The sequence below is a fragment of the Stylophora pistillata genome, chromosome 8 (assembly GCF_964205215.1).
Source record: "Stylophora pistillata chromosome 8, jaStyPist1.2, whole genome shotgun sequence".
NCBI classification, from domain to species: domain Eukaryota; kingdom Metazoa; phylum Cnidaria; class Anthozoa; order Scleractinia; family Pocilloporidae; genus Stylophora; species Stylophora pistillata.
The window spans coordinates 4,293,044-4,317,000 of NC_142526.1; the positions used below are offsets into that span (position 1 = coordinate 4,293,044).

The 23,957-nt window shown below is 39.7% G+C and overlaps 2 protein-coding genes across 3 annotated transcripts; one reads left to right on the forward strand and one right to left on the reverse strand.

The window, feature by feature from the left end:
• The first annotated feature begins 5,577 nt into the window (after positions 1-5,577).
• Positions 5,578-9,666, forward strand: LOC148724520 (uncharacterized). Its single transcript, XM_088732004.1, has 3 exons — positions 5,578-7,235; positions 7,914-8,028; positions 8,273-9,666. The coding sequence occupies exons 1-3, from the start codon at positions 6,897-6,899 to the stop codon at positions 9,430-9,432; spliced, it is 1,614 nt and encodes a 537-aa protein (XP_088588130.1). The 5' UTR covers positions 5,578-6,896; the 3' UTR covers positions 9,433-9,666.
• A 2,301-nt stretch (positions 9,667-11,967) lies between these two features.
• LOC148724521 (uncharacterized) lies at positions 11,968-22,484 on the reverse strand. Of its 2 annotated transcripts, none has more exons than XM_088731181.1 (9): positions 22,261-22,484; positions 20,354-20,472; positions 19,161-19,829; positions 18,711-18,930; positions 16,669-18,008; positions 15,690-15,833; positions 14,977-15,113; positions 14,159-14,321; positions 11,968-13,391 (listed from the first exon to the last, which is right to left on the reverse strand). In XM_088731181.1, exons 2-9 carry the CDS (start codon positions 20,457-20,459, stop codon positions 13,207-13,209), a joined length of 2,964 nt encoding a protein of 987 aa, XP_088587307.1. In that variant the 5' UTR covers positions 20,460-20,472; positions 22,261-22,484; the 3' UTR covers positions 11,968-13,206. The 2 variants fall into 2 exon arrangements, with proteins under 2 accessions (XP_088587307.1, XP_088587306.1); XM_088731180.1 differs by having other exon boundaries at positions 19,161-20,012.
• Between the last annotated feature and the right edge of the window lie 1,473 nt (positions 22,485-23,957).

Genomic DNA, 23,957 nt, shown 5'->3' on the forward strand with positions numbered 1-23,957 from the left:
TTCACCTGACACCCTCAGATTCGTGCTAAAAACAAAGTTGACAAAAATAAAAAAGAATTTTTTTTCTGGGGAAGCGAGAGCAGGGCTTGCAAATTTCTTATCAACCGAACGTTACTCGAATATCTAGTTCTTATTAACCGAGCGGGAGGTCTGTATGGGAGAATAGGGACCATACGCAATCAGGACGGCAACGTCAAGGAAGACTTCGATTAAAAAATGAATTTCTACTCTTAGTTAGAATTTCAAAAATGGCTGCAGGAGCTTACTGTCTCACACAGCGCCACAGCTCAACTTCAGCATGACGTTTAAAAGTAGCGTTGAGTTCCAAATGGAAGTTAAAATAATTTGCCGTTGCGGTTTCGGTTCGCAGACGACGCAAATTTTGGCGATTTTAAGTTGTTATTTTGCATAGGACGGCTAAGAAATGTACAAAGTTTCAAAACGCACGTGCTGAGCTGTTGTTCTGCCAATTAGATCTCTTGTTTTTCCACGTCCTCGTTGCCGTCGCCGTCGTGGTTGCGTAAGGTCCCTAATCTTGACCGAGGTCGCCTCACGCAGTGAGGTCTGTACCAGCGACCGAGGTCAAGATTCTCCCTTACAGACCGACCTAGCTCGGTTAATAAGATGTTTATTATATGGCTGTGTCTTATATGCCAATTTTTTGTCTTCTTTGTACCTTTTCTTTTCAGACCGGTCTAGATTCCGATCTAGATTCCGGTCTAGATGGGAAAATCTAGACCGCTTTCAGTATTGATTTCAGCCAAGCAAATTTGTGAATTCGGTAGTTCCCAGTCCTTGTGAGACACAGCCATATAATAATGCGTGGATATTAACTGCAAATTACAACTAGAAGGCTTCATAAATGAATCTTTTTATGTTCTTTTAGCCAACGACCTACGTTTGGAAGTACGGTCAGCGCAAATCAACTGTAATAAGGTAAATGGCTTTCCCTACAAAAGAAATTTACGAGCCGTAATTAGAACAGCTAAGTTTTCAAATGTGCGCAACAGAAGAAAAGCCTTCAAATTAAGTAGATAGGAAAAAAATACAATTGATTTTTGTGTTCAGACGCGGTGATAATAATTTCTTTATTTCGCAAATGTCACCTTTTAAATGAAATGATTTAACGGCGGTCAGTTGAATAGGAACGTAAACGACGAGTTGATTACATCCTTTTCCTTTTAATGATAGACAGGCGCGGTTCCTAAACTTTTACGGGCGTTCTCAGGGGTTGGACTGAGAGTTGCCCGGCCATCAGCCGGAATTACGCACATTACTCTAGGCGCAACGAGTGGCGCTTGCATTTGAGACCCTTTAAAACTCGCCCCGAGTACTTTCCCGGTCATTCCGTGATCGACGAAGCCGCCACCTTGGAAAGAAAGATGGAAAAGAGAGACTGTCCGCAAGTTGAACCATTGACAACCTTCGATCTAAAAAAGAACCATTTAGACCTATTGGAAACAAGAAGATTCGTTGGCGGGTAAAAAATAACTTTACTTAGATTCTCCGATTTGCAAACCTCAGTCGATGTCCTATGAAGAGACCCACAACCGCTCACATTCATTCCTTCCCGTCCTTCTCACCGATGTGGGAATCATTCAATAGCTCCCCAAACCGTTCTAAGTGAAAGAACGTCTTAGCACGCATTGAACCTCCTAAAAAATTGAACTGTCGAAACAAAACAACACTGTTTTCTTGATATTTTTAAATCTCCTGTGAGACTCCTTCGCTCCGGCGAAGGGCTAAAGTTCGGAACGTCAGCCTTTATAATCGTTACGGTGGCCAATTTACCATTTCAACTTTGTTGATATATTCAAATTATTTCGTTACCCCCCACCGACGCAGCCCCAAAAAGTTTCTTTAGAAACTATCAGCCTTAACTCCTTAAGGTGTTGATTTCAAAACTGATAGACGAGGACACGAACTATTATTTCTCTTGGGTGGGAATATTCAGATAGAGAAATATACTGTTTACAGCTTCTATAATGACAATTGACAAGCTGGTTGCTAGGCACCTTTCATCGGTGCCTAAACCTTGTGAATAATTTTTTTTTCCCTTTTACTAAGTGGCTGCTGGAGGTTCTGTTCTCCATTCTCAAGCCAAAAATAACGAGCTCGTTATTCAGATGTCAATCATTTTCAAGCCGCTAGAGCGTACCCTCGTCGCTAGTTTCATCTTTCTTTCAAGCTGCATTGACGAAATAGGGTCAGCATTGTTTCAGAGCGTCTGCTTTGTTTGATGGGAAAAAGTTGATTCACAACTTGAATGTAACCAATTGATAATCGTGAGAATTTGGGAGAAGAGGAACGAGTCCGGATAACTAAAAACACCAGATAATCGAGGTTCGGCTACTGACCCTTCCCAACCTAACATCTGTAACAATATTCTCTGTACGCTTTCTTAGACGCTGACAAGGAGAATTTATTAAACAGTCAAAGCTTCTTAGCTTGGTGATCATTTACTTCATTCTCACGATGTCAATGAATGATTAGTAGTAATATAGTAGAGACAGAAATTGGATGGTTATTCTTAGGGGTTTCAAGGTTTAAAAAATCAGCAGCAGTTTAGCGTTAGTCTGTACTCTTATCCACGACGATATTTGCCATTACAGAGGTCAAAATGTTATTGACTTACGAGGCGTAGCCGAGTGAGTCCACAGCAGATTTGTCTTTTGACGTGTTCTCGACCACAATATCGACGTCAAGTAAAACATTTTTTTCAGCGCGTGACCATTGCGTGACATGTTGACGCGGGAAGCGTTGTCTGTATCCTTATCGACAACGGCAAATCAGATTGCGACATCTCTGCTAACTAATAATTAAGGAGATGGCTTTTTAAAATAATTTTATTGAATAAACCAGTAGGAAAAAACATTTTGTGACCAGGATGACTATCAAATTTAATACAGCTTTATAGCTGGGCACCTAATACAGACAATATTACTATCACAACATCAATCACACAGTCTCCAGTTTTTCCCTAATTATATTAACATCAGACAAACACACATTTTTCTTCCTTGCAGAACCCTTGTTCTTCTAATCCCTATTCTTCGATCCAGCGCTGCCACACAGGATTCACCAGCAAAGGCTATCGAAGCTTGTGCAGAGATGGACTCTTTGGAAGAAACTGTACCGAAGCTACATTGCACTAACTGTGTTTTTTTTTTTTAATCATTTCCCCAATGCAGATATCGAGGTTCAAATTAATTACCTTACGATTTCCTTTTATCTTTTTTTGTTTCAAGTTAATAGAGAAGACCCCTGCATTTATAAAAGGGCCACGCTTATGCCTACCGAATGAGATCCTTAATATCGTTTCAGTTCCTCTTCTACATCTTCCTGTATTTGTTCTTTTTTCTTTCGGGAGGACGGTGACTTTTTGACCATCAAATCTGACCTTCCTGTTACTCAGTTGAGGTTCGGTGACACTTTTTTTTTTAGGTGGCCACATCCACAAGGCATACACATGCAGTGAGAATGCAGTCACAAAAAAAAAATTAAAGTTTTGTTTGGGAGAGGTCGCCATGGTCGCCAACTGATTGCCACAGTGACTCGTTTATTTGCATACTGAACAAAAATGTTTTGTCCTTCGTTGTGTTTGCTATTTTTATTATATATTTAACGATCTTTAGGCCATATCTATAACACGCACAGAATTCTCATTGTACAAGAAACTTGCATTCTTGTTAAGTTAGACCTCAACTCGCAGATTACCGAGAAAAAAGAAGGTGTGAAAAATAAGATTACTCAATGCATTCAAGTAATGGATCTATGTTTCCTTTTGAAGGACGCCCTGGATAAACGAATCTTTGCATGATTAACTTAATGTGCTGATTTGGTTACTTCTGGAATAAAAATTTTGTGAAGTTTGAGATCAGATATTTTGTATTTACTTGTCGGCGTTCAGCGTGGTGTCAGACTCGATACAAACGAAGAAGAATATCCCTTCGATTCGAGTCTCGCTCAACAAGCAGATGAATTTCTCCTCGAGCTGTGATTTTTCCCTTTATTTTTTTTTTCTCTAAAAACGAATAAAACTTATTCCTCCCTCGGAAAACGTCACCGAAATCAGATACAGATAGCAAATTCCGATTAGAACAATTTCTCTGCTGTAAAATTTGAATTAGTGCAAAGCCTTTAACAATAAAATGAATTATCACTTTCTTACAAAATCATTAATATAACTCAGCCACACTATAGAGGTTGTCGCAATGAAAGCGAGGGTTTCCAAAACTCCGAATGGATTATTTTTACACTGGTATATTGGTATATTCGCGTATCTTGGTAACAACGTATCTTTATTTATGTTTTCAGGTTGCGTAAATATTTATGATTTCAAGTTGTGTGTAATTTGTCTCTTTTCTTCTTTTCCCCTGTGAAATGAGGCACATTACAGAATTAAAACAAAAAGAAACATTTAGTTACTCTCTGTCTTAGACAGTCGTTAGAATACCTGGTTACTAATTAAGTACAGCTTGATAAAATGTCAAAAGGTAAAGCCAAAAAACATTAAAGAAGTTGGCCTTGTTTGTAAAATTTGACGTTTTTCCAATAGCCATGCATTCTTATTGATAGCAGGTGATAAATTGAATTATTTGCTGCTGTGACGGCCGAAGGGGTACGCAAACAAAAGTGACAATAACAACGACTTTCTTGCACTTTCTATGCAAGAGTGCATGCAAAGTAAAGATCTATTTTCCCCTTAAGAACGAGTTGTATTACCCGACTGAAGAAAGAGACATTATTTTCTGTCTTAGATAACATTCAATATCACTCGGACGAAGTAATAAGTTTTACCCGGTAAGTAATTACAACGTCTGGTCAACGACTTCCACAGTAATTCGTGCTGAAACCTAGAGTATTATAATTTCAGTAATTGAAGCTAGGAATCTTTATACATTATTGGTTAAAATCATATTGGAAAACTGAAATGCTACTGACAAATTTCACACTTGAACTTGATTGTTGAGAAAATAGATTTTCCCACCGCCATGTTTTATAAGTAAGAGGCTTCGTTGCGCGCGATGCGAGTGAATTGCACAACTCTATGAATAAAGGACTGGAAAACGATAAACTGTTTTGTGAACATTTACAAAGATTATGACTCGTCCCATAAGCAGGGATGATAAATCAATTTAAGCCGTTGTTTTTTTCTGATAGCTATACCTACACTGCATAGACACCTGCAGTGTAAATATATTACTTATGGACATCATAAACTTTAATAATTTTTTTGAGAGAGTTCTCTACGGCACAGATAATATCGCTTGTTTATTTAGGTGTTTAACAAAAGCATTTCCTCGTCTATTGTCTTTCACTATTTTACGTCCAACATCAAATCAGACTTCAAGCTGTGTTCGAAGTTCCACATTGTTATTCGTGCAATTTCCAATTAAGTTACTTGAAGACTTTAGCCATGGTTTTCTCAACCAAAAAGCGTTTATATGCTGTTAATAAATGTCTTAATGCTCTTCTTGAATAAAATTAACTGTGTAACATTAATCGATAAAAGAAACCGAAGATGGACTTCATTCCAATTTGGCAACATACTGATTTATCTCAAGAAACCTTAAAAATCATTGAGGTGTTAGAATGAAATGTTCAGTAATGTTCTCTAAACGGGAAATTACTCATGAATGCTTAGACGTGGTCGGGATATTAGCCTTTTTTGAGCGATGTGTATTTTCCTCGAAAAAGGAAGTTATGAATACCAAAATCATCATAAAGGTAAGCGTCTTGCCGCGACAACGAATGACTACTCCATAAATATTTCACAACTGGTTGAAAGGAGAACTGTCCAGAGCTAACACTGTTAACTTTTCATTTTGCCATTGCACGCACTGGCATAGAGGCAAATTCACAAAACGAAGAGAAATGAAGTTCTCAACAATAAAATTATCGGTACTGCTTTCATCTTTAATTTTGGCGAGTATCTATGCTGCATTCCAGCAAGGTGAGTAAAGTGGCTTAAAGTCCACGCATGGATTTAATTCTTTTCGAAACGACTCATTACAAAGCTTGTTCGACTTTGTTTATCCGCTAAATTCAGGCTGCCTAACGTTCCATCTTAAACGATGTTATAAAACGACCTTTGAATTTTAACCCTTTTATGAGCCAAATTAATAATGATACAAAAAAATGATGTGTCCTTGAAAAAAATCGCAACAAAGTTACAATCGCTTTTAAGTTAACGACTTTCAAGAATAGTTCATTTGTTTGTAGACCGTTTCAAATGTAAGGACAGATTTCCTTGCCCCATCTTTGAGTTTAACTACCAAAATTTTGGCACCATTGTATTAATGTGGCATGAAACGTAAGGGGAGGGGAGGCAAGGATGAGAATCTGAGATTGCTTACGCTCTCCTCTCCCACCTTCCCCACCCATGACTCTCCTTTACCTTCCTTTATTGAGAAATGCAGATTAATGATTCACGATTGTTCGTATTTTTGCGTTTCTCCCACGTTTTCCACTCAATTCCTCACTCCTATCCCCTTTCCATCTCCTCTTCTCCGAGGCTTCCAATTGCAACCCCCTCCCCCTTCACGGATAAAGTTTTCCCTTTCATACAGAAATCTTATGTATGTGTAAATTTTCTCTGGAACACGAAATGAAGCTGATTCAGAAATCGTCATCGCACGATGCCTATCATGGAGATACGTTTTTAAAGCCAGGGACGTGGTTTACTGCTATTTCTGTTTAGACTTGTCCGCCAGTGGTGGATTGATCTTCAAAGTTGTAATTGTTTCCTCTTTTTTTTCCACAGTACTTCCTATTTTTCAAATCAAAGCATAACATTTAAAAAACTCTCTTATTCTTCATTCATTACTTCATAAAGTTCAAAATTGGGAAAATGATATGTAATTCCCATCCGCACATCCTGTCTGCCTTCCCACATGAGAGGGAGTTTTAAGTTTGATTATAATTGTAAGCTCTTCGAGACATTTGCAATCTGTTATCCCATCTTATTTTTTTTCTTAGACGAAGATTGTCGACAAGTGGAGATGAATCCGACAATCACGGGCTTCTTTCTAATTGGTCACGTGTTCAAGACCATGGAGACAGAATCAGCCAGTGCCTGCCAAGTAAATTGTTACATAGAGAATAACTGTATATCATACAATCTAAAACCTCTTCCCGATGGGACATATTTGTGTGAGTTAAGTGATTCCGATGATGTTGCTCATCCATTGAATATGAGATACAGAGGAGGAGCTATTTACAAATCATTTAAGGTGAGTCGCCGTTATTCGAACTCTGGGGTGTAATTCGAGAAATTTCAGAGGAGAGTCCTGAAAAAATTCAAGACCCAGTTGTTCAAAGTGCAGATAACGCCATCCAACGGACGAAACGCTATCCAGCGGAAACGTTTTGACCAAAACCCACCATGCCGTCCCACGGAAAGCAAGTTATTTAGTGGATAGCTTTGTCCGACTTGCGAACAACCGGAGTCAGGCATCGATGGGATTCGAACCCATACCTAATAGCAACTCCATTTCCTTTGTACTGAATTAAGGTTCATACCAAATCCACGTAGCAGGAAATTAATAGATAAAAGCGATAATGGAGTACGTGGATGTGAGGATAAAAATTCAATGTATTGATACATACGTGGATGCATAGGTAATAAATGCATTGATCCCTACCTGCATCGGTGACGAAAGCACAGTTGACAGACGATTGCCCAGATAACTCGTTTAGCGACTTCTTGGATGTATGAATGCATAGATCCAAGGATGAAGATTGCATCTGAGGCTGAGTGTATGGACGAAATACATGCAAGCAATTTAAATGCAACAGTGCATAGATACATTGGTGTCAGTCGTGCATAAATGATTTTTGTATCAAAACCAAACACGCTTTGCGACTGTACCTTAGACCCAACAGTAGTAATTTATGTTTTTTTTTTACAGAACGTTTGTTTTAAAAAGCCTTGCCCAGTGGCCCAGAGTTGTCAAACTGGCTTTCCCCGTAAAGGTTATCGTTGTGTGTGCAGGAATGGGCTGATGGGACAAAACTGTAATGAAGGTAAGTTGATCAACTGATTCGTCTGTTTATTTATTTACGGCAAGTCTCGACAGAGATTGTTTAGAAGCAAACCAATGAGAACTTTAGTAGGGTGCTGTACATCTTACGCTGTTGCTGAACAGTGAAAAACACCAGTAATGCCGGTAAAATTGAACAGAATAAGTCATTTGCAATGAAGCAATAGATGATTAATTTAGTTTCCGACTTTGCGATCTTTTTTAAGACATGCTATTTTTGATTCTAGGACTTCCATCAGTACAAGTTAGTCAAGAGAGAATCGAAACTGTGGAGGGTAGAAATGTTTCCATGACTTGTAACGCGACTGGTAATCCGTTGCCACATTCAGTTACATGGAGCAAGGCTCAAGGACTGCTGCCTACTTCAAGAAGCTTCGTAAATGGAGGAAGTCTAACCCTGTCGAACGTCTCTACACAAGACAGTGGTGCCTATCTGTGTGCTGCCACAAACATTCGGGGAAGCAAATCATCTGCACTTCACCTCCGAGTGTATTCAACTCTCAAATTCACCATCAAGCCGCCGTCGAATGCAACAGTGAAGGCCGATGAAAGTCTCACACTGCCTTGTTCTGCCTTTAGCGACCTGACACCAACGATGTCGTGGGTATATAATGGCACTTCGTCATTACCCTCGGGCGTAGTTATTGATTCCTCCAATAACTTGACAGTTTCATCTGCTAACCTCACCCATAATGGTACCTACACTTGCCATGCGTCTAATGCATTCAGCTTAATTCAAACAAATGTCATTATTTATGCCAAGTACCCCGAAACCTGCACCAAAGTAAAGGTCAACATCAGCGACGTCAGTGGTGATCGTTTCATTGATCCTGACGGTATTCTTGGTGAGGTTCCATTTCCTGTTTTCTGTAACATGATTGACAAAGGTGGTGTTGGAGTGACAGTTGTCAGTCATGACAGCGAGAACAGAACACATGTAGATGGTTTTGACCCGGTTGGTTCATATTCCCTCGACATCGATTACAACCCCGCCAGCATTTCTCAATTGAAGGTTCTAACAGAACTTTCCACCAACTGTCAACAGTTCATCAAATACGAGTGCCTGGACTCTAGAATTAGAAGGAATGAATATGCATGGTGGGTGTCAAGTGACGGTGAAGAAATGACCTACTTTGATGGGGCCAGTCCAGTATATGATGGTTGCGCCTGTGGAAAGAACGGCTCGTGTGTTAACCCATCGTGGGTCTGTAACTGCGATGAGAATAGACAGACTTGGCGGATGGACAGCGGTCTTCTAACTAACAAGTCCCATCTTCCCGTCATTCAGTTGAGATTTGGCGATACGGGAAGCTATTATGACCAAGGTTTCCGTCCCGAAGAAGGATACCACACTTTGGGAAAATTAGAGTGCTATGGAATAAACTGAGCAGTAAACTGTCGTCATGCGGAAACGTAAGGGACGAAAAAGTTGCTAATACTTCGCCTACGAGTCGTTCTCGTCAAATTCTCAGATCATTTCGCACACGTCTCAGATCAGTTCGTTGACGTTTCTTAGTTTCGTTTAACAAGCGTTTCAGGTCATTCACAAACGTCTCGTCTTTGTTTTGTCTTCTTCGCAAAAGTGACAAATAAAATGCTGTACAGTTAACAGACGGTACAACGTTGGATGTTGTCCTTGAGTAGCATAGTGTTATAAAGTCAGAATTGTAAATCAAATGAAGCCAGGTATGCTACGATCATTTAGTTTTCCGTGCTTTCGCCGATCTACGGCATCATCAGGGAGGAGTGTTCTGAACTCAAAGATCCTTAATTCTAACTATAGCATTTACCCTGACTATATTTATTTTCTGCATAGACCTATTTCTACTGCAGTTACATACCAGTCACTTTCCTGTCCTATTGTCTGCTGAACCTCTATCATCTAGCCTAACACCTCGCTTGATATACTCTTCACTTCAAAGATTCCATGTACATTCCCTGATGATGCCGTAGATCGGCGAAAGCTCGCAAAACTAAATTATCGTATGGCATACCTGGCCTCAATCGACTGACACGTCTAACTTCATACGGTACAACATTAGGGCTTATCCTGCACTGCCTGTTTTTTATATGGGAACTCTTCGACTGCACGCTGTACGTGAGGCCTAGGTTGTCCATAAGTTTTCTTTTCCCTCTTCATCTTTTCATACGATCCATTAAGATTCCTGATCACTTCAAGTGCACCTACGCCAATGTCATCTACTGTATAACTTGCACTTATTGCAAAAAGGTATCCATTGGCAAAACAAGAAGACGACTAGGTAACCGATTCCGAGAAAACTTTCGCGATGTAGAGAGGAGTGACAAGGACGCATCAAAACCAGTCGCTAGACACTTCAATCTTCCTATTCATTCTAATCAGTGTATGGCATTCTGCGGCCTTTCCTTACATTAAGGCAGCTCGGAAAGCTGCAAAACTCTTTCACAAAAGTTTGTCTTTGGAATCGGTACTCTTAATTCCATACGTATCAACGATACCTATGGAAGTATTCCACTGATTTATTCCTGTTTTTCTCGTAACCATGTTCCCACCTATAGCGTAGCGTAGCTCCACTTTCTGCATGTAAACACACACAATCCACAATTCCAACATTCGTCCTAACGAAAGGGCCAATACTCGAAACGTCAGCTTTTAAACCCTTTACGGTGGCCAATTTGCAAAATCAACTCAGTTGATAAAATCAATTTACGCTATTACCTCCACCAGCGCAGTACCACAGTTTCTTAAGAAACTTACCCCTTTTATCAACTTTCAGTTTGTATTGAGACAACCTAACTCTGTTATCCTTTAGCCAAAGGATCTATATGAGATGTCAGCGAAATGCTCCGAGACGTTGGCGAACTGTTCGTTAATATAACGAAACTACTCGTACACGAAACGACCGTTTCCCAGCGGACGACTGGGATGGACGTTACCACGGTTTTTAACTCTACCAATCACAATTTGGAGTGCACATCAGTATAAATTCAAAGAAGGTTTTTTTTCCAATAGATAACTACTGTTTGACGGAGGAATAAATGAGTGATTAATGATAATAATTCTATTTATTTTGCGTAGAAATTGTGAGCGCAATGTAGATCATCGGGAAAAACAAACACAATATAGTTCAGAATTCTGATTCAAGTTAGCGTCATTTACTTAACTCGTTGTTATTATTTATTTTCGTGTTTTTTTTTATGTTCAAGTTATCTTGTAAAAATGGATTTATATGCAGAAGAGAATATACTCTTGATATGCACCGGTGTGCGATACGCATGTGATCACTCGTATCACAACTTTCTGTTCATTGTAGGCTACCCTTCTAGACTACCAATTTAGGCTGTATGCGGCTCAGCCTGTACATATTAACCCTTTGAACGTTAGGAATGTCTAGCAGCTAATTTCTGCTTACAGTTTCAACCCTGACTCACACATGAAGGCCACGAGAATAACACAAATAACAACTTACTTAAGAATCTATTCATTTTTCAACAAACTCTCCTCGCCAGTGCCAGAGGAAATGAGTCGATAACAGTATGGAGAATATGCATACCGATGTTACGGTGTAAAATGCTCCCCTAAACTGTACTGTACTGTTCATATTATTACCTTGAGTGGGGCCGGGGTAACAAGAATTCCTCGGTTTTCCTATCGCTTTTCTTTTCGCCGTTCGTGTAAAATTATTTGGGTTAGGAATAGACAAAAAGGAATTGATTGTTCCCATCTCCCCCTCTTTCCCGAAGAAAAAAAAAAGGCCTCCACCCGTAAATCTTCGTTATGCAAACAGAGGTATGTTTTGAGAAGTACCTGACGATCAGACCCAGACATACTGAGCTCGGTCTTTCTCCGTAGCTGTACCAACTCTTTGAAGTTGCTTGCCATTAAAAATTAAAGTGTAAAAGGTTTTTTTTTTAGGAAACTCGAAACATCAGTTATTAAGTTTATTGCATTGTTTTATTCAGAGGTTATATATTTCTTTATTTCTTTCATCTGAAAAGTGCTCTGAGATTACGTACCTGTGCCCCAAAAGAAGTTTTTACTATAATAATTATTATTGTTATACACCGAATTGAAATATGGCGTCTAATTTGAATTACCATCAATTGTAGACTTACTAGCCTCGTCTTCACGTGGAAACACAAAAGGATTATCACATGTGTGAGTGGCTAGTAAGTCCAGAACAATGGCAATTGAAATTGGACGCCATATTTCGATTCGGTGTATTATTATTACAATTATTTTTTATCATTACACGCGTTATTTTTTATTATTATACGCGTTATTTTTATCATTACACGCGTCCCCCGCAACAAGCAGGTGAAATTCCCGTTAGGGTACCCATGCCCTTCAAGGATCAGAGATCAGCAAACAAACTACACGAACAACTTAGTGATCTTAGCCGGAAGATAAATACCGAAGTACATTCTGCCGCAAGATCAAAGATGAGCTCAAAGCTAAGGAACTTAAACCTCCAATTGTCGACTAGGAAAACGTTGTATATCTCTTTAAGTGTGATCTGTGCGATACAGATTATGTCGGCTTTACAAGCCGACACCTACATCAACGTGTGGAGGAGCATAAACGATCGGTACTGGGCAACCAGGTAAGAGAACATGGAATCGAACCATGTGAAATCGCAAAGAACTTTAGGGTCCTGAGGAAATGCTCAAACAAGTTCGATTGTTTGATTTTCGAAATGCTTCTTATTCGGGACCTTAAGCCAAAAGTGAACAAACAGAGCGATTCTATTCGCGCGAAGCTGTTTGCTTAACACTTCATATTAATTAATTTTCATCCTTTTCACCGCTTATCTACACTTCGTTTTTGCACTTTGTTATTAGTTATTAGCTTTATTGTTTATATGTAAATACTTGGTTTTTACCTTCATTCTACTGTTTCAGAAATCGTATATATGCGGAAAAACTCGTGAACTCTAACTTGAAAATGACCGTGGAGCGGTCGAAACGTCGTTCATATTTTTTATCGCTCGTTTTTATCACTAAATTATTATCATCATTACCAGTACGAATACCAATTCGAACTTTACGCGCCCTCAATTGAGCACATTTTAGTTCTGCTTGTCACTTTGAGTTAGGTACATCTGACTAGACACGCCCGACACTAAAGGCTGCAATATCCATCTACTTGTTGTTTAATTTGTTTTAGTTCCTTTGCTTTTTTTTAGATGTAAGTATCTCGTTTATCTTGATAATCACAAGTTACATTGGCAGTGGACTGCAGAGTACAGTTGGAATGCATCTGGTCTCGGTTCAATGCTGGCGGTTTCTTTGTCGATTTGTTCAGTTTAACTCTGCACAACTCTAGAGCTCTTCCACTCACAGCAAATGCCAGAAAAATAAATAGCCCTATTAATTAAGAAAAGGAGCAAAATTCAGGAAATGTAGGGGGATGACGGGTAAACCGTGCTTATTTCATAAAACACCCACCGAACTTCTTTACACCTTAGCTACTGTTCCTCCATTTAATTTTTTTTTTAAGTTCAAGGGCTCTGGCTCCTGAAAATGATATACCCTTAATGTATGGTCCCAAGGGAAACAGTTAGTTTTGTTTTTCCGGGAGTCCTGATGTTTCCCTCAACTTCGTTTCGGGAAACATCACGACTCAAGGAAAGACAAAACTAACCAGTTTCCCGCGGGACCATACATTAAGTGCTTTGTTATATATTTAGAATTTCCCTTAAACAATCATATGGCAAAAGCATGCGGTTATATTCGGTGCGTGGGCAACAACTGTGCAATTGTATCCCGATCGGGATACATTTGACTTGGACTAGATCAGGGTCACGTGACCGAGAATCAATCATTCACAGTGCTCGTTTTTTTTAGTGAAATTCTCGGCATATAGCAATGTGATGTACCTCAAAAAATGCTTAGATGTTTCGGTAAGAAAAGCATGAACTCCGTATGAATGTCTACGTACACGAGTAAACTTCGTGGCACAGAATTGTCACAAATATAACTAAAAAATATTTACCAAAGTGAAGATGAATAGAGATGGAAATCTACCAAGCCGCGAAACGGCAATGGAAAATATCCATCTTTTTCAACGACACTGAGATCGATACCAAGAGGAGAGACAGAAGAAGTAAATACAATGGTAAAAGAAAACCTGCCTTGAAGACTGTTCATAATCACATACGGGTACCATAGCAACGACAATGCCTTCACATTCGCAACAATTCCAAGAATCCAAGTCAAGCCCACAACTGACACCATTTTGACGCAAATTACAGCCACACTGTTGCTTTGTCGCTGATTGGTGATTTGTTGAGTTTCCTTTAAGAGAATATTAATTAAATATTGAGAGTATATTTCAAAGTGATCCTAGCTAGATTGCTCTAGTTTTGCTTTACTTCGCTCTGGGACTGGTTATCACCATCTCAACCAATCAAATGAATGGTCGCTGGGATTTATTTGGTTTTGGGTTTCGACACTTCTTTGAAAACTGTTCTAACAAAGAAAAACATTTACAACAAGTTACATTATTCACTAATTACCACTTAGTTTTCCAGCTGTTCGTTATATCAATAAAGAAATACATCATGCATTTCCTGAACACTAAGAAAGAGTAGTATTTCCCATTGATGGTTATTTTGACCTGGCAACTTTTGAGAGTGACAAGCATCTAATTTCTCCTCACAGGGTCACCACTAAATCAAATATTAAGGTCAGGAGAATAAAGGAAATGATCATCAACAAAAGAAGCTGTTGACTATAACAGAAATTCTGTCCATCAGTACCGTAGGACTGAATCCAACGAGTATCACCTGGCTCCTTAGCGCCTCGTGTGAGAAAAAAAAATTACTTCATATCTCTTTGGTACCGAAAATATGCATACTGATATCGGTTAAATCTTTCAGTAAACTTAACTTCTTCTACTAAAGGGTAAAACGTGGTTAAAAGAAAAAACGTCGATCAAATCTGCATATACCTTTCGCGTTTTGACGATGCGACTCACAGTGTGTCCGAGTGCCAATAGATTGAAGAGCAGGACTGGGGCGACAGGCACAACAAACGAATAAAGCTTGGCCAGCGGCTGAGATATAAAACATTCCTCTTTACCTTGTCCTATTGTGAATATAAGAAAATCACAAATTCTTAATACAAAAAGGTTATCAGTAAGAGAGGAAAATGATATTTTGAGACCGCACATAATATACCGCCAAAGTGAGATGTTGGAGGATTTTGATTTGGACACAATGAAATTTTACCTGTTCTCCCAATAAGGCTCTTTAATATTCTTTTGACTTCCCTTCCCTGCCCTCCCCCCCCACACCCTCGTTGGTAGTTAATTGGCAGTCAGTTTTCTATAGTCCCACCCTTCATACTATGTTAGCAACTGCTTTTCCCCTTCCAAAGAAGACCATGTGATCCCACAAAAGTCCTTCGTGTCATCACCCAAGCGAAAAAAAGTTCAAATGATTGGTCCCTCATATGGGTATGGAAATGTACTCCCTAACCAAAAGCAATAAACTAGAGCTTTAACAAAGGTCAATTTTTCTGCACCCTCAATGCTTTAGAAATGCAAGGAACTCGCCAATAACTAATTTTATAAACATTCCCTACCTACAAAGAATCAACGAAAGCTCCGATGATGGTTTATTCCTCAAGGGCATCAATAATTTAGCAATGCAAAAAACTCACCATATCCGATAGCTCCTCTTTGTATATGATCAATTACGACACATGTGACAACAATCACAGCCGGAACTCCCCAGGCATACACACAGTACACCGTAAGACGTTTGTTGTCGCCATCATGTAGATTCGCTGCAACTCCCGATCCTTCTTTTGAAATAATGATAAGCGCGATAGGACCAACTTAGGTTATGGTATTAACTTAGTGATTTAGTAGAGGGCTGAATCGGGAGGTTACTGAGCTATAGAACTCATCAGGTCTTCAGCGAAGTACGGACCTCGCTTGCTACGGACCTCTCTCTCTCTCTCTCTCCCTCTCCCTTTGGCTGCTATGGGGCAGAAATCTGTCTTTCAAACATCTCGAGGAATTGCGACTGAGTAAAGCCTATTCATAAGAGTTAACTTTGGGGGGAACACTACCTCTTGAAGAGCTTACCAAGATTCTCTCCCATGAAGCTATTGCAAGCATTGCAAGGGTTACTCGAAGGGATGATAGACCATCGCAATATACCTAAACCGTTACCCTCACACCCACCCCACCCTGGAATTTCGTCACTGTTGCATTACCCGCTCCTGGCTGGAGGGGGTGATGCAACAGTCAAGCATCTTGTCCAAGCACCTCGAGGAATTGGGACTGAGTAAAGTCTATTCATAAGAGTAAACTTTGGGGAGAACACTACCTCTTGAAGGGCTTACCAAGATTCTCGCCCATGAAGCAATTGGAAGCATTGCAAGGGTTACTCGAAGGGATGATAGACCATCGCAAGATGCCTAAACCATTACCCTCACACCCACCCCACCCTGGAATTTCGTCACAGTTGCATTACCCGCTCCTGGCTGGAGGGGGTGATGTAACAGTGAAGCATGTTGTCCAAGCACCTCTCATTTTCATCACATCTTCGTAATGCAAGCGATAAACATACACTAGGTTCATACCCTTTTTCAGAAAAAAATTTCAAAGACTCTTTCAGGAAAATGAACTTACTTAACGGAGCAAAAATCCGATGCACATCATAAGCCATTACGCTCATCCAAGTAAAAGAAGAGAGAACAAAGAAATGGAGTAGAACTGCAACTGACAGACACGTCTCGGGATCTTTAATCGCTCCTCCCGCAAAGAAACAACTCTGATGCAGCAGAAGAGAAATGGCCAAGTTTATAATGATTTTCCCCGGTAGGTTGCGGAGCTCAGTAAACATGATGTATGTCAAAAGCAGAAAAATTAGAGAGACCATCGACAGTATGGATCCAATAAAAGTGAAAAGCTGCAGCGATGCTGGCGTGGCTCTAGTGATCTCAGTCCACTGATAATCGCGCTTCAAATCTGTACCAGTAAAGTTCCTCGAAAGATTTACACATAACAGTAGTTTATCGTCAATAAATTTGTAGGTGTTGTTATTGTAAGTCTTCCTGTGATGACTCGAATAGATGGATCCGTTGGGAAGCTGCTTGAAATCCGTTTTGTTAAACGCCACAATAGTACAATTTGGATTCCAATAGTCTGAGCTATTGCGCTTATCAAGCTGATGGTCGCCATAATCTTCAAGTGAGACAACCTTTTTGCAGCTTGCAGCGGAAGGATCATACAATTCATCATCAGAACAAACTACGGTACGTTCAATCCGTTGAAACACGCCCTCTTTTATCTCATCTACCCTAATCTTGCATTTGGACGTGGAAGTAAAATCAAACAAAATGGTCAATGGTGGAAGATTCGGAGCACTCCCAGATTCACATTCATTTTCGAGATCAACAGGTTTGAAGCCATTACACAATGCGCATTGTGGGTTTCGAAAACGTAGTATTCTCGCCGAATTAAAACACACTGGGAAAGCGTACCGCAGGCACTCCATTTGGCAGTGAGATTGGTTTTTTTGTTGACTCACTACTTGACAATCTTGAAACCGAGGAATGCATCGTTTCAATGAGCTTTGCTGGAAATCTTGCGGTGATATGTCCAACGAACAGTTGTTTAGCAAAGTGTTCACATTAGTGGAAATATTCGATGCGGTAAAGTTGAACCATGAAGAGCAGACAAAACTAAGCCTCCAGTAAGTCGTGTTTACAGCTCCATTACATCTTGCACAAAATATGTTTTTATACGTTTTGAGATTGTCTTGGTCGAAAACCGGCAAACTTATCAGGAGTTCACTTTGATCTTCGTTCTCACATTTTTTTGGCGTTTCGTTTTCTTCCCATTTTTGAGGACATGTACTCCAGACAGCGTAACCGTTGTAAATGGGCCAAAGTGGGTTGTCTTTTAAAGCGAAGCAGGTTTCAGTTGCACTTAAAGTGCTTCTTTCAGGATTCACTTGCGCACGACAACTATGAAGGAAACCATGACATAAATTAGAGAACTAAAAATTCTGACAGCACATTAAAAAATTATCAAAAATTGCATGCGTGGTGCCTTTCAACAGAATGTCATAATTCCATAAGCAAGGTCATCACAGCGCTCAATCACAGAAAGAAGAAACCACAAAGACCCAACAAAAGTTAGAAATAAAAGACAAAAGTTAATTCCAGAAATTTACTGTAGCGCGGGAAAACATAGTTATGAGCAGGTCGTGGATAGGTTTGGATTTACACCTTCTTGACTGTGGAGGTGGTGTAAGTATTCAAGATCATTGGATCAAAAGTACATCATTCATGCAATTTTGTGCTGTAGGAAGTCGTCTATGGCTAAATCCAGTCGATATTTTCATGTCAACATGGTTGATCATTTCGTTAAATAAATGAAATGTGAGCAGGATAAAAATATCATGTAAGGTTTACTTGCACGGTACATGAATGTGGTGATTGCACTTTTACAACGTACGCGTCTAGTAAAACTCTCTTTTTCGTTCAATGTGACTTGAAATGATTCAGTCAGTAGGAAGCAGATCATAATCAGTAATCATTTATTTACTACCGTAAACAGTGCACACCTTAAAGCAGCCACTGTCACTTACCTTTTTTTGCACTGCGACCTAGTATCATACAACACACATACAAATCAACGAACAATAAAAAAGAAAGAAAGCTTACATTACATCGAAGTCGTAGCAGCAGTCACCAAAGCTGTCACAAAGCCTGTCACAGTAGCATAGGGGTATAAACCTACTAAATACGGGTATAGAAACATTTTCCAATCTGTCGTCGTTGCCACAGCGATTTTTGCAGGTAAATCTCTTATATTTATCATAGCTTCGGAAACATCGGAGTATAAAACGCCGAACGCTCTCAATCCATTTTGGATCTATGGAGGCTAAAGATGTAAACAAACAAACAATATATTTTTAACTCGTTTTGTAATATACGTCGAACATTTGAGGAAATTAATAAAAACTTCACTCCAAATTCATGGCCACAGATTACTGTCAAGGCATTCCAGAAGGTCCCAAATTTCCTCTTGAATGTTACACGTACATAATGTGCTTAAGCAAATGCATAAAAGACTGTAGTGTTTCCTGAGTGAGACTTGAATTTTTGCCTTACCATTGGTTGGGATCTCATTTGGACTGCAAATGAGGCGTAAAGAATTAAGGATGAAGTAGTCAGGGGCAGGTGCAGTCGGAGAAACAACTAAAGCGGGTAAGGTACCACCGGTCAGAATCCCGCTCGATGAAGTTGGAGGTTCAGAAGATAGTGGAGTCGTCGGTACGGACGTTGATGGTAATTGCTGTAGTGGTGATTGTGGCTGCAATGTTGGGAGTTGTGGTGGCGGCCGTGGAAGTGGTGGTTGGGGAAGTAGTGGTCGAGGACGTGGTAGTAAGGTAGGTGCACGCGGTGTTTGGGTGGGATTCCCACCTGGTGGCGAAGGTGGACGACCAATTGAGCAAGAAGATGGTGGGGACGGAGGATTCTCGCCAGACGGCAATGAAAGAGGTGAAGGTAGGTGGTCATCGGCTGAAAGGCCTGGAGATGGAGGCCCACCGCCAGCCAGTGGCTCCCCATCTGGAGGTGGTAATGGTAGTAACGGCGGATTCCCATCAGATGAAGGTGGGGGAGGTAAAGGTGTTACAGGTGGATCCTCACCAGCTGAAAGAGATAATGGAGATGGAGGTCCACCGACAGCCAACGACTGCCCAAACGGAGAAGGTAATGGTGGTTGCGGAAGATTCCCACCAGGTGACGGTGAAGGAATTGAAGGTAGGTGGCCATCGGCTGGAAGAGATGGTGGGGAAGGAGGATCCCCAACAGACGACAATGAGGGAGATGAAGGCAGACGAGATAGAGACCCTCCGTCAAATAAAGATACTGGAGGAGAATGTGACGAACCCTCTGGAGAAGATGATAGGGACGTAGGATTCCTGCCAGCCGAAGGTGAAGGAAGTAGAGGCGGATGGGCTGAAACAAATGGGGATAAAGAGCCACTGTGCATGCTTGCCAGAGATGAAAACTTACAGTGACAAGTTTTGCACTTTCAAGTCAAAACTAAAATAAGGAATCTAAAACGGTCGAAAGAGGCCCGTGATTAGTTAAGAGACAAACCGAAAAAAATCAAAACTTTGGAAAATTTCACTTCAGTTTTGACAAAAATCTCACCTTACCAGAGGGCATAAGTCGATATCTTGAAATGGACTGCTTTCAAAATTTTTACATACCTTTCACAAACACTCCATAACTTCATCTGATAAAGCAGGATTGTTAATTAAAATGATAAGATTATGTTATGTAGCCTGGATTACCTGAGACGCTGCTTTGAGCGCTTTCGACTTCATCGTGAAAAAGGACTGTTGCGTAGAATGCCACAAACAAAGCTGTCGTTGAACGATGTCGAAGAACTAGAGGCATCTTTTTCACACACCTGAAAATTAATTGAGAAACGGTTTGAACAAGATAGATTGCGTATAAGGCTATGTAGAGAATCCTCGAAGCTGAGTTTTATCGAGGGAAGTCCTTACGCTTTCTATCAAAATCATCAGCCTTTGACAACACGTTAGTCGGTGCCCTCATTCCATCTTGAAAACAAACCTTATGAGCGTTGTTCTGATGTTTACACTAGGATGTGTCTTAGGAAAAGAAAGCAAACAAAATATCAAATGTTATTCACCCTCTTGTCCCAAATGTCCTGCAGTGTTTGGTATCGTTTTACCGGTTTTCATTAAAGTTAAGTTTAATGTCGATGAGTTTCCGATAATTATTGTCATTGCCAAGAGTCTTTTTTTTTTAATTTTTAAGCAATTCTCGATAAATCGGCGTACACTTCATTTCTGGTGTCGGTAATGCATATAACTCAACATAACCATGTGAACACTTTCATGTACAAAAGTGCGCAAACAGTTTTATTGCTTGATCACAGATTGTCAGTAAATCACATGTGAAAACGAAAAAAAAAAAAGAAGAAGAAGAGAGTGAAAAAAATGAGACCGAAAGGAACAAAAAAAAAAGGAAAAATAATAGATTCTTGATAGCAAAGATTTTCTGAATTTCTTTCCGCAAACCATAATTGATGGGTCCACGTAGGACATTTCTTATTGCTTCTTAGAATCGTATTATGCGTTTGTATACAGGAGGCAATATTGCATTTCAAGGTAATTTATTTCTCTTTTAAAGTGCCTATGAAGTAATTTTTTTGCATAATTTTGAAGCTTATTATGTCCTTATTAAGGAATGACAAAAGAAATTTCAAGAAAATAAATTTAAATCGGCTTTTTGGTGGCTCTGATGACGTAGTTGGTGGTTCTGGCGCTTTGTTTAAGCTTTTGTTTGTTGTCTTCAGAACCACCAACTAAGTCACTTCCTTTGTAAGATGAGATTTGACCGCGCGCAAAATGGACCCATTTCAGATTGCAAAATCCAAACTTTGAGGTTCAAAAAATAATACAAGAAAGTTCTTTTGTTCGGTCAAAATCGCTTAGCTGTGTTCATCAAGACATAAGCAAACAAACAGGGCAAAAAAAGTTTTTACTTCATAGGCACTTTACGCAGTCCTCACATATAGTACGTTCACTATCAAGAAACAGCTGACTCCACTGCAATTCTAACAGCGATATCATTCGAAAAAAGTTACCTTAATGAAACTCAGATTGGATGAAATGACAGCTGCCTTATTCCAAGGTTACAATCTGGTCGGAGCTGACAAAATGTGACAATGATTTATTCTTGAATCACATCTCCACAGGGAGATATTCGAAACTTCGCTCCAGGAAATAATCAACTCTTCAGAAGATAATTGCGATATTAAACGCATCGGAAGTAAAAAGATACTTCAATTTGAGGGAAAAAAGAAGAGAACATTTGTAAACAACGTTTTAAGAGGTTAAAGAATCAAGGTAAGATCTCGGTTTTAAGTTTCAGTAGACCGCGATTTTTGTATATGTAACCAAGAAAAATCATATTGACAATTTCAGACTTTTCACTGGTTTGATGATTTGATGAAAACTTATTTACTTTCCTCGCTTCTTTCACCATGGTAAGTTAACAAATTATTATTCCAACATAGCCCTTACTTTTAATCAAGTAAAATTAACAATTTAAGTTCCCCTGCGGGGAATTTAAACACTTACCTTTTTCAAATGCGCCTTCCTCTTTTCATTCTACCATTTAATTAATCTTGGAAAAAATAGAAAATATCATCTACATGGTTTCTAACCTTGACTTATATCCTGTTGGGAGTTTGGCGCCACTCGCTGTTTCGCAATCGTCAGCAAGGTCAACTCAAAATTCAAATTCGGCCGCAAATTGTGAATTCTACGGGAGGCAAAAACACATCAAAGTTCGATCAACTCATTAAAGATAGAAATCGATTTTTCAGATAAGCTGAGCTTATCTAGATAAAAGAGTGCATCCCCACACGATAAAATAACGAGATTTGAAAGAAATCGTCAACTGCTAGGGGCGCAACCTCTGATTACTGCTATCTTGCCTTCAGGGTTACAAACTAATGAACGTCAAGTTTATTACCTTCATCATTAGGTCATGATTCGTTAATTATATTTTTTCAGCCGCTCTGAGGTGGGACCTCTTTACAAATGTGCTGATGAAAGCCAGCTGCAGATGACAATTCTCACACAGCACAATGGTAACTCGTTTTCTAACGAGCTCGACGCATTTTATTCAATCGCGCAAATGAAAATAGGTTTCGACTTCTTTTAATTTTGCCATGTGATCTGTGGGTCTTAAATGGACCAAAATTGGACCCTAATTACCATCTTCAAAACATGTTAATTAAAATTATGAAAATAAAATTCGAAAATGAATTTAAATTGAAAGCAAGTATCCAGGTAAAAGGCTCTTTTTGCTGTCAAAATATAATTTCTCTGATTTCTCACGTTTTGGTAATGTATTCAGGCCTAAGAGGTGCTTGACGCGTTTAATCTTTTTCACCTGACACCCTCAGATTCGTACCAAAAACAAAGTCGACAAAAATAAAAAAAGAATTTTTTTTCTGGGGAAGCGAGAGCAGGGCTTGCAAATTTCTTATCAACCGAACGTTACTCGAATATCTAGTTCTTATTAACCGAGCGGGAGGTCTGTATGGGAGAATAGGGACCTTACGCAATCAGGACGGCAACGTCAAGGAAGACTTCGATTAAAAAATGAATTTCTACTCTTAGTTAGAATTTCAAAAATGGTTGGAGGAGCTTACTGTCTCATACAGCGCCACAGCTCAACTTCAGCATGACGTGTAAAAGTAGCGTTGAGTTCCAAATAGAAGTTAAAATAATTTGCCGTTGCGGTTTCGGTTTGCAGAGGACGCAAATTTTGGCGATTTTAAGTTGTTGTTTTGCATAGGACGGCTAAGAAATGTACAAAGTTTCAAAACGCACGTGCTGAGCTGTTGTTCTGCCAATTAGATCTCTTGTTTTTCCACGTCCTCGTTGCCGTCGCCGTCGTGGTTGCGTAAGGTCCCTAATCTTGACCGAGGTCGCCTCACGCAGTGAGGTCTGTACCAGCGACCGAGGTCAAGATTCTCCCATACAGACCGACCTTGCTCGGTTAAGATGTTTATTATATGGCTGTGTCTTATATGCCAATTTTTTGTCTTGTTTGTACCTTTTCGTTCTAGACCGGTCTAGAATCTGGTCTAGATTCCGGTCTAGATGGGAAAATCTAGACCGCTTTCAGTATTGATTTCAGCCAATCAAATTCGTGAATTCGGTAGTTCCCAGTCCTTGTGAGACACAGCCAAATAATAATACGTGGATATTAACTGCAAATTACAACTAGAAGGCTTCATAAATGAATCTTTTTATTTTCTTTTAGCCAACGACCTACGTTTGGAAGTACGGTCAGCGCAAATCAACTGTAATAAAGTATATGGTTTTCCCTACAAAAGAACCGTAATTA